Source organism: Macrosteles quadrilineatus, unplaced genomic scaffold, assembly GCF_028750875.1.
Source record: "Macrosteles quadrilineatus isolate MER2022 unplaced genomic scaffold, UCM_ALF_1.0 Scaffold_2__2_contigs__length_208266976, whole genome shotgun sequence".
In the NCBI taxonomy this organism is placed as follows: Eukaryota; Metazoa; Arthropoda; class Insecta; order Hemiptera; family Cicadellidae; genus Macrosteles; species Macrosteles quadrilineatus.
Genome location: NW_026542595.1, coordinates 21735027 through 21747515, shown reverse-complemented (window position 1 = coordinate 21747515; position 12489 = coordinate 21735027). Strand labels below are relative to the sequence as shown.

The 12489-nt window shown below is 37.5% G+C and overlaps 1 protein-coding gene across 1 annotated transcript in view; it reads left to right on the top strand.

Moving 5' to 3' along the window:
* Positions 1-9218, top strand: part of LOC128983991 (uncharacterized) — a 41233-nt gene extending 32015 nt beyond the window's left edge. The window contains exons 16-23 of the mRNA XM_054403273.1: positions 3-196; positions 3374-3548; positions 3795-3979; positions 4088-4223; positions 4423-4558; positions 5544-5713; positions 7688-7870; positions 8526-9218. Coding sequence (XP_054259248.1) covers positions 3-196; positions 3374-3548; positions 3795-3979; positions 4088-4223; positions 4423-4558; positions 5544-5713; positions 7688-7870; positions 8526-8998 — 1652 coding nt within the window. The 3' untranslated portion in view covers positions 8999-9218. The remainder of the gene's footprint in view (positions 1-2; positions 197-3373; positions 3549-3794; positions 3980-4087; positions 4224-4422; positions 4559-5543; positions 5714-7687; positions 7871-8525) is intronic.
* The last annotated feature ends 3271 nt before the right edge of the window (positions 9219-12489 follow it).

The window sequence follows — 12489 nt, the reverse complement described above, 5'->3', positions numbered from 1 at the left end:
AGAATCATTCCGTGCTGGTATATCCATGAGTGGCACGGCTCTGTCACCGTGGGCGTTCAGACCCCCCTCAGAGGTGGCGCACATGGTGGACAGCCTCGCCAGAATCACTCACTGTCCCAGGGAGTCGGAGGAGTTCGCGGCCTGCATGTGGAACATGAGGGCTGAGGACTTTGTCGTGGTCCTTCAGAAATACAAGGTACTCCTTTCATAGATGTGCATTAGAATGATAATACTGAAACATTCAGGTAATGTCTTCTATGTCTCTTAGTTTAGTTTATTACGTTATACATAAGCAACTACGGACCATTTTACTACATGCTGGAGATGTGTATTTTAACTGTAAACTGGATTGATTAGTAATATTTTGGTCTATCGGATGTTTCTAGTTTGCATGGAAATCATCAGCCATCTTCATCCAATCCCTTAGCACTCTTATACAAGGAGGCTGTAGACAGATTTGTATGTACAGCCAAGTTCTTTGTAATGGCCAATTTCTTTTCGCTTCTATTTTAATAAAAAATACTTTCGTATTGCTAGCTTATGTTTCTGAAGGAAAAATTTACTAAGCAAGAATGCTTGTTTTGTTAAGTTGTAAAGAGTAAACTTGAATTTGGTTCAAGATGGATAATCTAAAAATTCAAGTCTGAACGAAGGATTCTTGCAAACATATAAAAAGAATAGATGTCCATAATTTATGTAAAGCAATATGTTTCTGGGTTTTCAGTTTGTTGTAAAATGCGATTGGTAACTGAGTAACGCTCAACATCGCCATTCTAAACCTAAACCACCTCCTTTAATATAAAGAAAAATCAGTGATTAGAGCACAAAATACCAGCTTTGGTTTTTGCATTGGCAAAACGTCAACAAGCACAATACAAATACAGGGTGGCTCAAAATTAGCTTCACCCCCCTTCCCCGAAAAATATTTGAAATCGTGTTGTGGCAATCTTCTTAGATATGAGGGCTACAATAATTATAGTTAATGTTATTAATTTTACCTTTAGGGGTAAGGGGTAGCTCGAGATTTGCAAAGGCGAAGTATAGTAAGCTTTGGTATTGTTCTACAGGACAAAACATAACAATTTATATAAATAAATCGGACAACTAATAACAAAATTGCAACTGACAATTAATTTACTCACCCGCCTTAAGCATACCCTTGTGTTGTGGCCGTACAAATATTATTATTAACCTATTTTATTAACTTTAAATTTTTACCAAGGTATTACTTTTTTCTAGTTCATATCATTGCTAATAAAATATGTGTGGTTACTAAAGGTGTGATTATCTCCGGTTCCGCCTCCTCTTGTATGACACTACAGAGGGCCCACGGACGATGAGTGTCACTTCCGGTGCTGCCCAAGGTTCCATACTCGGCCCGGACCTCTGGAATGTCGCGTATGACAGCCTCCTGAGGTCTGAATTGACTGAGGAAACTGTTTTGGTTGGGTACGCGGACGACGTTGAAGTTTTGATAGCTGCACGTAGCGTTGAGCTGGCTCACCTAAAGCTGAACCGAGTTATGCGTACTATAAACGCATGGATGACATACCACGGTCTCTCACTTGCTTTGAGCAAAACTGAGATCGTGATATTAACAAAAAAAAAACGGATTGACACCATCGTGCCGTTGAGGGTAGGGGCCGTTGAAGTCCAGGCCGTTCGTTCTGCCAAGTACCTTGGGATTATGGTGGACAGCAAGCTTAGCTGACGGGATCAGATTTTCCGTACGGCGGACAAGGCCGCTAGGGTGGTCTCCTCTCTTAGCCGGTTGATGGCCAATGTCGGAGGGCCTCGGTCCAGCCGTAGAAGGCTGTTAATGTCTTCTGTCCAGTCCGTACTCTTGTACGGTGCTGAGGTGTGGGCAGACGCTCTAAATAAGGAGGTATATAGGATGCGGCTTGCCCGAGTGCAGCGGCACTAAGAGTTGCATCCGCCTACCGAACAGTGTCTGAACCCGCCGTCCTGGTGGTTGCTGGAGTCATCCCCGTAAAACTTTTGGCAGCGGAGAGAAAAGCAATTTATCAGCGCCGTGGGGAGGACCAGGCACGAACAGAGGAACGCACCCGCACCTACCAGCTGTGGCAAGAGAGCTGGGAACAGGAGACTCGGGGACGCTGGACCAGGCGACTGATAAAGCAAGTCCAACCTTGGGTTAATCGGCGGTGCGGAGAGGTGGACTTCTACCTCACCTAATTTCTGACGGGTCACGGCTTTTTCCGGTCGTACCTGTTCAGGATGGGCAAAGCCGTGTCACCCGATTGCATATACTGCCCAGGCTATCCCGATGACGTGGAACATACCTTTTTCCACTGCCAGCGTTGGGAAAGGCCCCGCCTGGAGGCTCAACAGTTAGTAGGACTGCTGTCGGTGGACACGGTCAAACCGATGATGACGGAGGGTGAGGACAATTGGACCTGTGTGTCACATTACATCCAGGGTATTCTCCGCGCCAAGAAGCTCGACCTTGATCGGGATGCGGTGTAGGTCATAAAGTATCCAAATGCCATAAACGGTGAGAGCCCTGAGGGCTTAGGTAACATGTTGGCCTGACTTGAAGTAATGTGACAAACAATTCCAGGTCTGTGTCCAACAGAGTAGAGGGGGTTTTTTAGGGAGTAGTCTGCGATAGATTCAGGAGTCTCACACTACAGGCTGGCTACCTGTGTGCGTAAAAGCATTTTCCCTCCTCTCCCTTAAAAAAAAAAAACAAAAAAAAACTAAAGGTGTCTCGAAAATCGACGATTCCCCAAAGTTGCTGTTATCAGAGATATTTGTCCGTTTTAGGGGGAGGAGTTATTTTAGGGCACCATTTTGTTAATAGTGGTCCAATTTTTATTTTATTTATTTTAATTGATTTGTTTTTATCAAGACCTGTAAAATGATACCAAAGTCGACTATACTTCCCGTTTACTACCCCAACACAACCCCTTACCCCTGATACCCATTAAGGTATTTTTTAAAAATTAACCATCATTATTGTAGATCACCATATCTAAAAAGGTTGCAACAAACTGAAACTGAACATAAAAAAGAAAATAGAAAGTTAAAGAGGAGAGTTAACTATTTTTTAGCCACTTTGTATACGTCAACGCCGTACAAAAGACGGTGGTCACTCTGCTGGTTACAAAAAAGCTTATGTATCAGATAACGCATATTCAATATTTTAATCGTGAATAAATACAACTCTTTAATTGAGGATCATGCCTTTAAGGGAGGGATGATCAGAAAACTATTTTTCTGGGAAGTTTCTTGTTAAGACGGTTCATTCAAGTATGCAGTTGATAAAGGTCGTAATCGTAACCGAACGACTCACGGTTAAAGTCCGTGGTCCTTATTATCTCTTTATGTGGATATATTCTGTTTTTGACAGAACGAGACCCTGGGAGGGTGTGGGGAGTGGGCGCTGTCTCTACCAGTGGTGGGAGGTGTCTTGGAGGACTGCAGAGTAGAGGATGCGTTTATCACCGCCAACCCCTGGGACAAGAAAGTCAACATGCCTTGGATGGTGGGAGTCACCGGCAAGGAGATGCTTTACGAGTTTACAGGTACTTGGGCATTGTATAAGTAGAAGAAAATATACTTATTTGATAAACTATGAAACTCTTGACAGAAGATAATTATTTCTAAAGACAAGTTTTTATATTCCAGTTAAAATTCCTAATATAATAAACCCATGTCATTATCTCAGGAAATTAAAGACCCGGGGTTGGTTAAGAGGCTTGTAGTAGAGTGTTCTAAATATCTTCCAGTTTGTAAGTGTGTATTCTCCATTATTTTGTTTGTATCTTTAGAACAATTGGTAGACCGAAGGGACAAAGCCTTCCCTCGTTTGGAAAAGTGTTTCAACGAAAGTCTTCCCAACGCGTTGGGTTACAGCTTCAGCAACGCTAGTACAAACACGCTCGTAGAGAACATCCGAAAATTCTACTTCAAAGATGAGCCCATCAGCAGAGATATATTCGCCGATATAGTGGAGGTAAGTAAGGGATTGCAATAATAGATAAGCAAAGTAATAAGACTTTAGCACCAAGTAGACCCTGTAACCTCCATAAGAACTGTGTGTTCAACTGTGTGTGATTGTCAGGCCGTGTCGGACGGATCGGTGGTTTATCCCACGTTTGAGGCGGTCCGCAGAGCTGCTAGGAAGTCTACATGGCTTTATCACTTCAACTACATCGGCAGTAACACCTACGGGGCTTCGGCACTGGATGGCCGCATTGGTAAGCCAATCATATCATCGATGTAGATTCTTAGGAGATCAAGTTTATATAAGTATTATTAGTAATACAACTTGAATACCTTAAAAATTTCATTGTTACTAACAATATTATTATATTTGTCAGGAAAAATAGAAAATAGAAATGAAAATTGTTATACTTTTAAGAAAGCTAAGCAAAGCAATTCTCATATCTGTTATAGCACCTGGTAGAGGAGATGATCTATTCTACTTTTTCCCTCGTCCACTTGGCAAGAATGTTCCGAGGAAAACAAAGGAACCAGACATGGTGATTTCTAAGAAACTGGTCACACTTTGGACAAACTTTGTTATTCATCTGTGAGTAAGAAATAGCTTATAATGTGTTTAAGTAAATAACATTGAAATTAAATAGTAAGAAAACGAGGAAATTTGGACAATAACCGTAAATAAAAAAATCTACAATTTTATTTTTATATTTTAATTTAATTAGATAAAGATTTGTTCATGGACTAATTCTATAGTGGTATCTTTACCACGAACAATATCTAACAATATTCAAGACATCAATATCTACTGCATAGATGTTCTGGGATAAACTAATCCACTAGACAGTTTACCCTGTGACAAACTGAAAGTAAAGGTGACTACTGACAGTACTCTAAACTTATAAACATGCATATGCTGTATCTCTGATGATAAAACCTCATCAATAAAACAAAGATTAATAGAATCTATACTCGTCCAGTATGAAGTTTAACTATACCAGAAGAAATCTTGTCTAAAACGGGTTTACATTAATTACATACTCATACAGCTAATTTTCGACAAAAAGACCAGCGTAGACTTGATAGGCATGTGTTCTATCTTAGGCTAGCAAACATTTGCAAACATTGCATTTTTATAACATAACCATTTGTATGACGAAACCGTAGGTATACTCTTTTCGCTTTTTACGCTTCAACTAATGTTTCCAAAGATATCAAAACAACTCTTCTTCTTTCTGTTTGGGATTAACCTAATTTTTCAAATACAAAACTCAATAAGAAAAAAATTATTTGGACGTTCTTTAAAAGGTATAAGAACAATGAAAACTGGAAATTCATGTCTTAAACCCAGGACACACTTTGCTGCCTTTTTTATCTCTGTTAAGTCCCTTAAAAATAACTAAGAAGGTTTAGTTTACAGCCAAAATGTTGCTTGTTGTAGATAATCGTCGCCAACCTCAATGTTATATTACCATGAAGGCCCAGCGGGTGTTCCCGTTGTGTTCAAAGCCATCCCTACAAATGTTGACGTTAACTGATGGTGGGTGATGTTGTCTTATGTTGTTGATATTGTGTAGTGACCCGACGCCGACGGTGACGCCGGACGGTGTGAAGTGGGTGTCTGTAGCTCCCAGCACTACCTTCCTCAACATTGGCCAGTCCGTCATGGTCGTCGAAAGACCCTTCTACTCCTATAGGATGAACTTTTGGTCAATGGAGGACTTCCCTCATCGCGACGACGTTTACGGTATTAATTTTCCGGTGTTTTACCTTTAAAAAATCGTATTTATAATTTTAATACCCTTTCATACCAGGTAGGCCTACAAGCTATCAAAAGGAATTCCAAATGAAAGCTGTATAGTTTAAAAAGAACTGAGGACACATAAAAAGGTCATTAGCAACTTAAACTATACTATTTTTTTTTTACATTGTATGTGATAGATCCTATACTCTAATATGAATACGAACAAGATCTATTTGCCTGTATGTACTACATATCTCAAAATCCAGCCGAATGATTCTGACTAAAATTTTAAATTAGGGACTTATAAATTCAAAACGCGATTGACGACCGCCACTACCTCAGAAAAATTCGTATTTTGCTATACAACTCATTACAAATTTTAATAATTTAACATTGGCCTTATGGGTTGCAAAGTAACTATGGTAGTTCAAGTAAGTCTTCTAACTGGGGATATAACAAGCCATCCACGGTATACTAGCAAATTATACAGTACAAAGTTATAAACACCAGTTTTAACTAACTTCAATAGTTAGTTAAAGCTCAATGCTAACTAAAGATTACACTGAAGATTACTCAATATAGGGGAAAATAGATCAAGTCAGTGTTGATGAGTGTTGTTTGTTTCGTATTGGTGACGTTTGAGTGCACTGGCGTTAACACAATGTTTCACTATTATTGAAGAGTAAATTTTAAAATTTGTATGTACTCTTTTTTATAGTTTACCTTATTTGGACATGGGCAGGTGTGTTCATAATAAATTGAAATTCTACTGGAACCTTAATAATAAAAGTAAAAATTGGGAGAAAAAACGTGAGTTTCCTTCGTATTGCTTTTACAAACGAGATAAACTATACCGAGCCATGGCTTAGTCCCCCACTACTATTGATTAAGATTCCTGTTCGGAGATCTTTTTTTGGATCAGGGATGGAAATACCACCTTTTGTCTATAAAGTTATTCTTCTGGCCAAAAAATCTACATTTAACAAACATTTTAAAAGATCCTCAAAAAATGTTTTAAAGTATATTTTTACATTTTATAAGTATGCTTCAGTGAAAAAGACAAAAAGTTGTTGAAAATAACTGGATATGATAATCCTCAGTCAGTTGTGAATTACAGTTTAAATTGTATAAAACCGGGAATTGCTATACAGGGTGATTGATATAAGTGTGCCAGCCGTTTTATTCGAAAACTATAAGAGATATCAAAAAAAGTTAAATGGTAAGTGCCTTGGATTTTTTATTAAAAAAATTATAGTCGAGTCAAAAAAATTATTTTAGCCGCCATTTTTCCAATATGGCCGCCAACTTTGATTTTTCTTATGAAACACCCGGTATTTTATGATGTATTCTGGTAGAAAAAGTAATTTTAAGACGATTTTATTCCTGTGATTCTTTTCATAAACCTAACCGTTTCAAAGATAATAATGGTTTAAGTTGTGAAATTTTGAATGGTTTTCGAGCAAAACAGCTGGCATGCTTGCTTAGGCCTTTATCGAAACTCTTTCTCATGCAGAAATTTCATAACTTTAACCATTATTATCTTTAAAACGGTAAGGTTTATGAAAAAAATCACAAGAATAAAATCGTCTTAAAATTACTTTTTCTACCAGAATACATCATAAAATACAGGGTGTTTCGTAAGAAAAACCAAAGTTGGCGGCCATATTGGAAAAATGGCGGCTAAAATAATTTTTTTTTGTTTTTTAAATAAAAAATCCAAGGCACTTACCATTTAACTTTTTTTGATATCTCTTATAGTTTTCGAATAAAACGGCTGGCACACTTATATCAATCACCCTGTATGTAGGACAAAATCTTTTACTATAGTCAGTACCCTGCAAAGCTAAGATAATTTTCTTTAACTTTCCTAAGTGTGTGGTTCTGTCCCCCCTTTGACAAGGTATGCTATCCCGTTTTATGTATGCACCACTAACACAGAAGTCAAAACTGTGTACAAAAGCTTGGAACTGTCTATAGGCAATGGATTGTGTTTGATGACGGATGAGCCGGAACCACAAGCAACCACAGACGAGGAGACACCTTTGGTCCTGCCGAATGACTTTTACCCAGCTCTGAAATGGACTCTCAAAAACGGTCCTATTCCTCAGGTAGACATGGACAAGGAATCTGGAGACAACCAGGGACAGAAGGAAAACATAAGTATAGTGCCATTTGTTTTTACTAATAAAAGTAGTAATCTTATGGCTAATCGTGTAACACTTCCTAACGATGTTTAAACTTTTTTTATTTGAGTTAAATAAGTAAGCTTTTATTTGGTAGCAATATAACAAATAACAACAGTCGCCAAACTAATAAGACTAAATCACTTTCGTGGGTAGATTGTTGCGGACTTCACAAATAGAGCGTGTAATCTGTTGCCAACGGACAACCTAAAAACATTTTTACCAAAACAGTGGTCATAATAACTTACTCATTTTTAAAACTCGATTTGGCTGAATACTAACTTTGTTGGATTCATCAATGGAAATAGTGATTAGATTAGTGAGTCGGTGGCTAAGTTGGTAATGCCACGGACTTTGCACCTAATGCAGGGATCTCGTTGGTTCGAATCCTGGTACCTCCCACTATTTTTTATCAGTACCGTTCACTCTTGTACTGTTCTGGTTCATCTCTTGCTTTGCTGGATACGTTCCACGCACTGGCCCGAGACCTATGTAAACGGCTAAATGCAAGGCTAAAAGAGGCCACCAACCCCTTAAAAATTAATAAAATGAACAACCATTGTTAACACTCAAAATAGAATGATTTCAGCTTAACAATTGTTAACTCTTGATGGTGTGTTCTGGTAATATAGCGGTCGTGGTGACGACGACGACCACCACTCCCAAACCCACGCTGGTCCCAGAGGTATACACAGACAGCTTCTATCCCGCGCTGAGGTGGACCCTCAAGGCAGGATCAGGGTGGAGACCCTTGGTAGACAACGTAGGAGACCTCAGCAACAACGAGGTGGTCACCGTCATCGACGATCCTATCGAGGCACCCCAGGAGACTGAGGTAGAGGAAGTAACCGAAGAACAGCAGGATGACAATGTCACCGAAGTGCCAGACGATTTCGATGTCAACTTTTACCCTGCTTTGAGATGGACACTCAAGCAAGGATGGAGACCCTTGGTAGACACGGTAGGATCTTTGAGTGAGACGGAAGCTACCACGCAGGTGGACGATGACGTCACTGTGGAAGAGAATGTAGATGACATCACTGAGGACGCAGAAGATGACGAAGTCGAAGAAGTCCCAAGAGTAATGGACCTCCGGGATGGTTAGACGTAACAGGCCATTAAGTATGTTTACCAATCTTACCGTTATAACTTAAATTATGTAAATTATGTTTTAAATATACTCTAGTTACTAACAAATGTATAACAATATGTAATCCTTAACTTACCTCTTAAATTGAGGCTGATTATTGCGATGAAGTGTTGCATGAATAAAACCTTTTACAATAGTCTCTGCAAAGCTAAGCTATTTTTCTTAAACCACAGACTATAGAGTAACGTAACTCTCTGGTCTGTGCTTTAACTCTAAAATTGTGTAATTCTGTTTCGCCCCTTAACCCACAATATGTTCAAAAATTTCAACGCGATTTCAGTAAGAGAAAATTTAGTCTGTTCATTAAAATGCAAGAATAAAATTAGAGTTTTGTCTGTACATTGCTCAGAATCATAAATTTTTAGGTTAGTTTTAAGTTTTATACATTAAAGAAGCCGAAACAAGTCTCATCTAAATTTCTGTCTGTCTGTCTGTCTTTCGTCTGTCTGTAACACTCAAGATGGCATTTTACACAATCTTCTCCGTGAAAACGAGAGTACCTATCAAGATCCAAGTCATTTTAATGTACTCACTGGATTGGCGAGAGTGTCTTAAGTGATTAAAATATGGCCTCACTACTTTGTAAATAAAATTACGGACGTTCAAAAATGCAGTTTTGTGCGACTTTTGTCAAATTTTCGTTCAATTTTAATCACATAATCGTCTACGAAATAACGAACAGCCGTTTAGATCAAGATTATTTTTTCTAGCTGTCACTGATATGTTTACAAATACCACAACCATTTCGAATCACGTTTTGAAAGCAAATCCCAACTAAGTGAGATTAAAAACGTTTTTCTTACGTAACGGCTTTAATTAATCGCAAGTGGAATAATATAGTGTAATCGTTAATGAAATTAAATAACCAGGCATCATCTAGGTCAGGTACCAGAGATTCTTTGTGTATAAAATTGTTCTTGAGTTTTGATAACCAGAAAGAAGACCTAAAACCAGTGTTGTATAGGGCTGGGAAACTTGAATTTATTAATGATCGTCGCCAATAGCTTACAAACAAGGTTTTTCACTCATTGACGGCGCTTCGATGGCGGTTGTTTAAAGTAAAAAATCACAACTACGGATGATAATAAACTCGCTTTTCCAATGACTGTGTCACTTTCTGTTCCTACTCACCGTGTGATGCAATAGCTGGACCTTACAGCCAATAGGCCCATAGCCCATCTCTTGGGTACGTATTATAAATTACCAATCTAAATCGTCTATAGGACTTCATTTCATATAGTAAGCCGTCATTTCGACAGCATTTCGGGTCATCTCCGAACCAAGCAAATATAAATTGTTATGATAAAATTTGATGACATTAACAAAGATTTCATAAATACTTATTTTATAGGTATGTACTTTGTTAGGTATGCTTAAAGAATAGCAAATTCCCTAATTAAATTCTGTATTTTTGTGTATATGTCTGTTGGTGACGCATTAATGACCTTATTTCTCAGTGTTTCACAGAAAGGACAAGAGCACCTTTGATGATAAAAATGTCAACCGGAATAAAGTGTTAAATGGTGAGGTTCAGGTAGTACTTTAATAACTTTTAACCATTGTGGAAAGTAACTTTCAATTATAGGCCTACCTTAGGGATATGCCTCATAGATTTATAAAAAGCATATTTTAGTTTAATCATTGGATTTAACATATGGACCAACACGATCCGGGTGACATTTAATTGCGTTTATTTTGGCTTGAAACTGTCAGATACTGTATTTGCGAAGGTTTATATATAATAGTTTTGCCAACATATCTGAAAATATGCAAACCAACTGCTGTTCTTAATATAAGAAGGTTTCAACTGAATACTATAAGATCTCCGTGCGTAGAACGGGCACACAGCTAGTAAGAATACATAAAAGTATTTGTCCATTTTTTTCACTAGCCCCTTGTGATTAAATGATTACTTAGATTTGTAAACAAAACGATTTGTTTAGATGTATAAACAGATGTTAACAATAACGAAAAGAGGAAAGAAAACATTTTGTCATAACTTAAAATAAAGAAATCTATTTAATTTTAATTAATACCCTTTCGTCTTTAGAAAATTACTCTATAGGGAGAAGCACGAATACTAGAAAAATACCGGTATGGAGCATTAACATAAACAAATGACGTTTTTGGCCCTAAAGTAAATAAAACCCCTATTCTAATAGCATTAATTAACATATGGTTTTGTTTACTTTCGGGCCAGAAACGTAATTTTGTTTACATTTATGATCCATACCGGGTCTTTTCTAGTATTCGAGGGGAGAAGCCATGGGTGGCACGGTTAGACGGCCTGGGACCGATATGCTTTGTCATTTTGATGTCCCCAGAGGCCAGAAACTCTATTCTTTAACGTTGTTATACATGTATATACACTGGATGTCTGGTAATAAGTGTTTAATAAATTGTTTTATAAAACTACATGATAATAGATGACTGCATGACTATAATAGATAACTACATGATTGATTAATGCTCGTTTGAAGTTCCCTCAAACAGTATGAGAACAACAGATAAATAAGGATTAAAAATAATTGTGTTTGTTATGCAAACAATTATATTACCTAATACCTACTACGCAAGAACAATATCTATCGCTAAAATAAAGATCTATTTGAAATCCCCAATAAATTTACAATAAAAATACTACATAAAATGTGGTGTTGTATGAAATTCTATTTAAGTTTCACTGTAAAAGTTAACACTTTAAAAAAGACAAAAATGTCTAAGCTGCATAGTTCAGCTGAAGGTGCAAGACTTTATGTACTTAAGCTATTTCCTCAGCATATTCGTACTATTATACCAAATCTCGTGTTTCTCAAATCCATAAAAAATAGCATCTAATGGGAATATTGTGAAAACTTATACAATTGTTTTTTTTTTATTTTGTGTTAATAAGTTTTATAAGAACCTGTTCATTTTTGTAATCGACCTCCTATATCCACGCGTACATGTTTCATCGTTACTATACTCCAATATTGCCAAAAACAACAACGCAGTTTACCAACAACTGAACAATTACAACTTGGGCATTTAGGCTATAAGGTAAATCGGGGTAGTTGAGAATGTGTGAGGATTTGACCACTTCTTAATGTTTGTAGGTTCTGTAAAACACAACACTGAAACAGGGTGGCATAGTTTGACGAAGTAACTAAACCCAGTTAATTAATGCAGGATTATTGATTTAGGCTATGAATTGGTTCCGAGCATATATTTTTAGTATATCATTATCAGTTTTTAGTCTATAACTTTACATGGTACTTTACTGAGATATACAAAATAAGGCTAAACAATTGTAATAAAAAATAATACTCTGTAACAAAGCAGCATCTTCGTTCAATGTGCAAGTAAAAATAAACGCCTAAAGACATTGCAAAGATCACAGTGTTGTAAAAATTAACAACCCAGAAACTGGCAGCCATCAACAGAGCACCAAATATTCTGAAACAGCT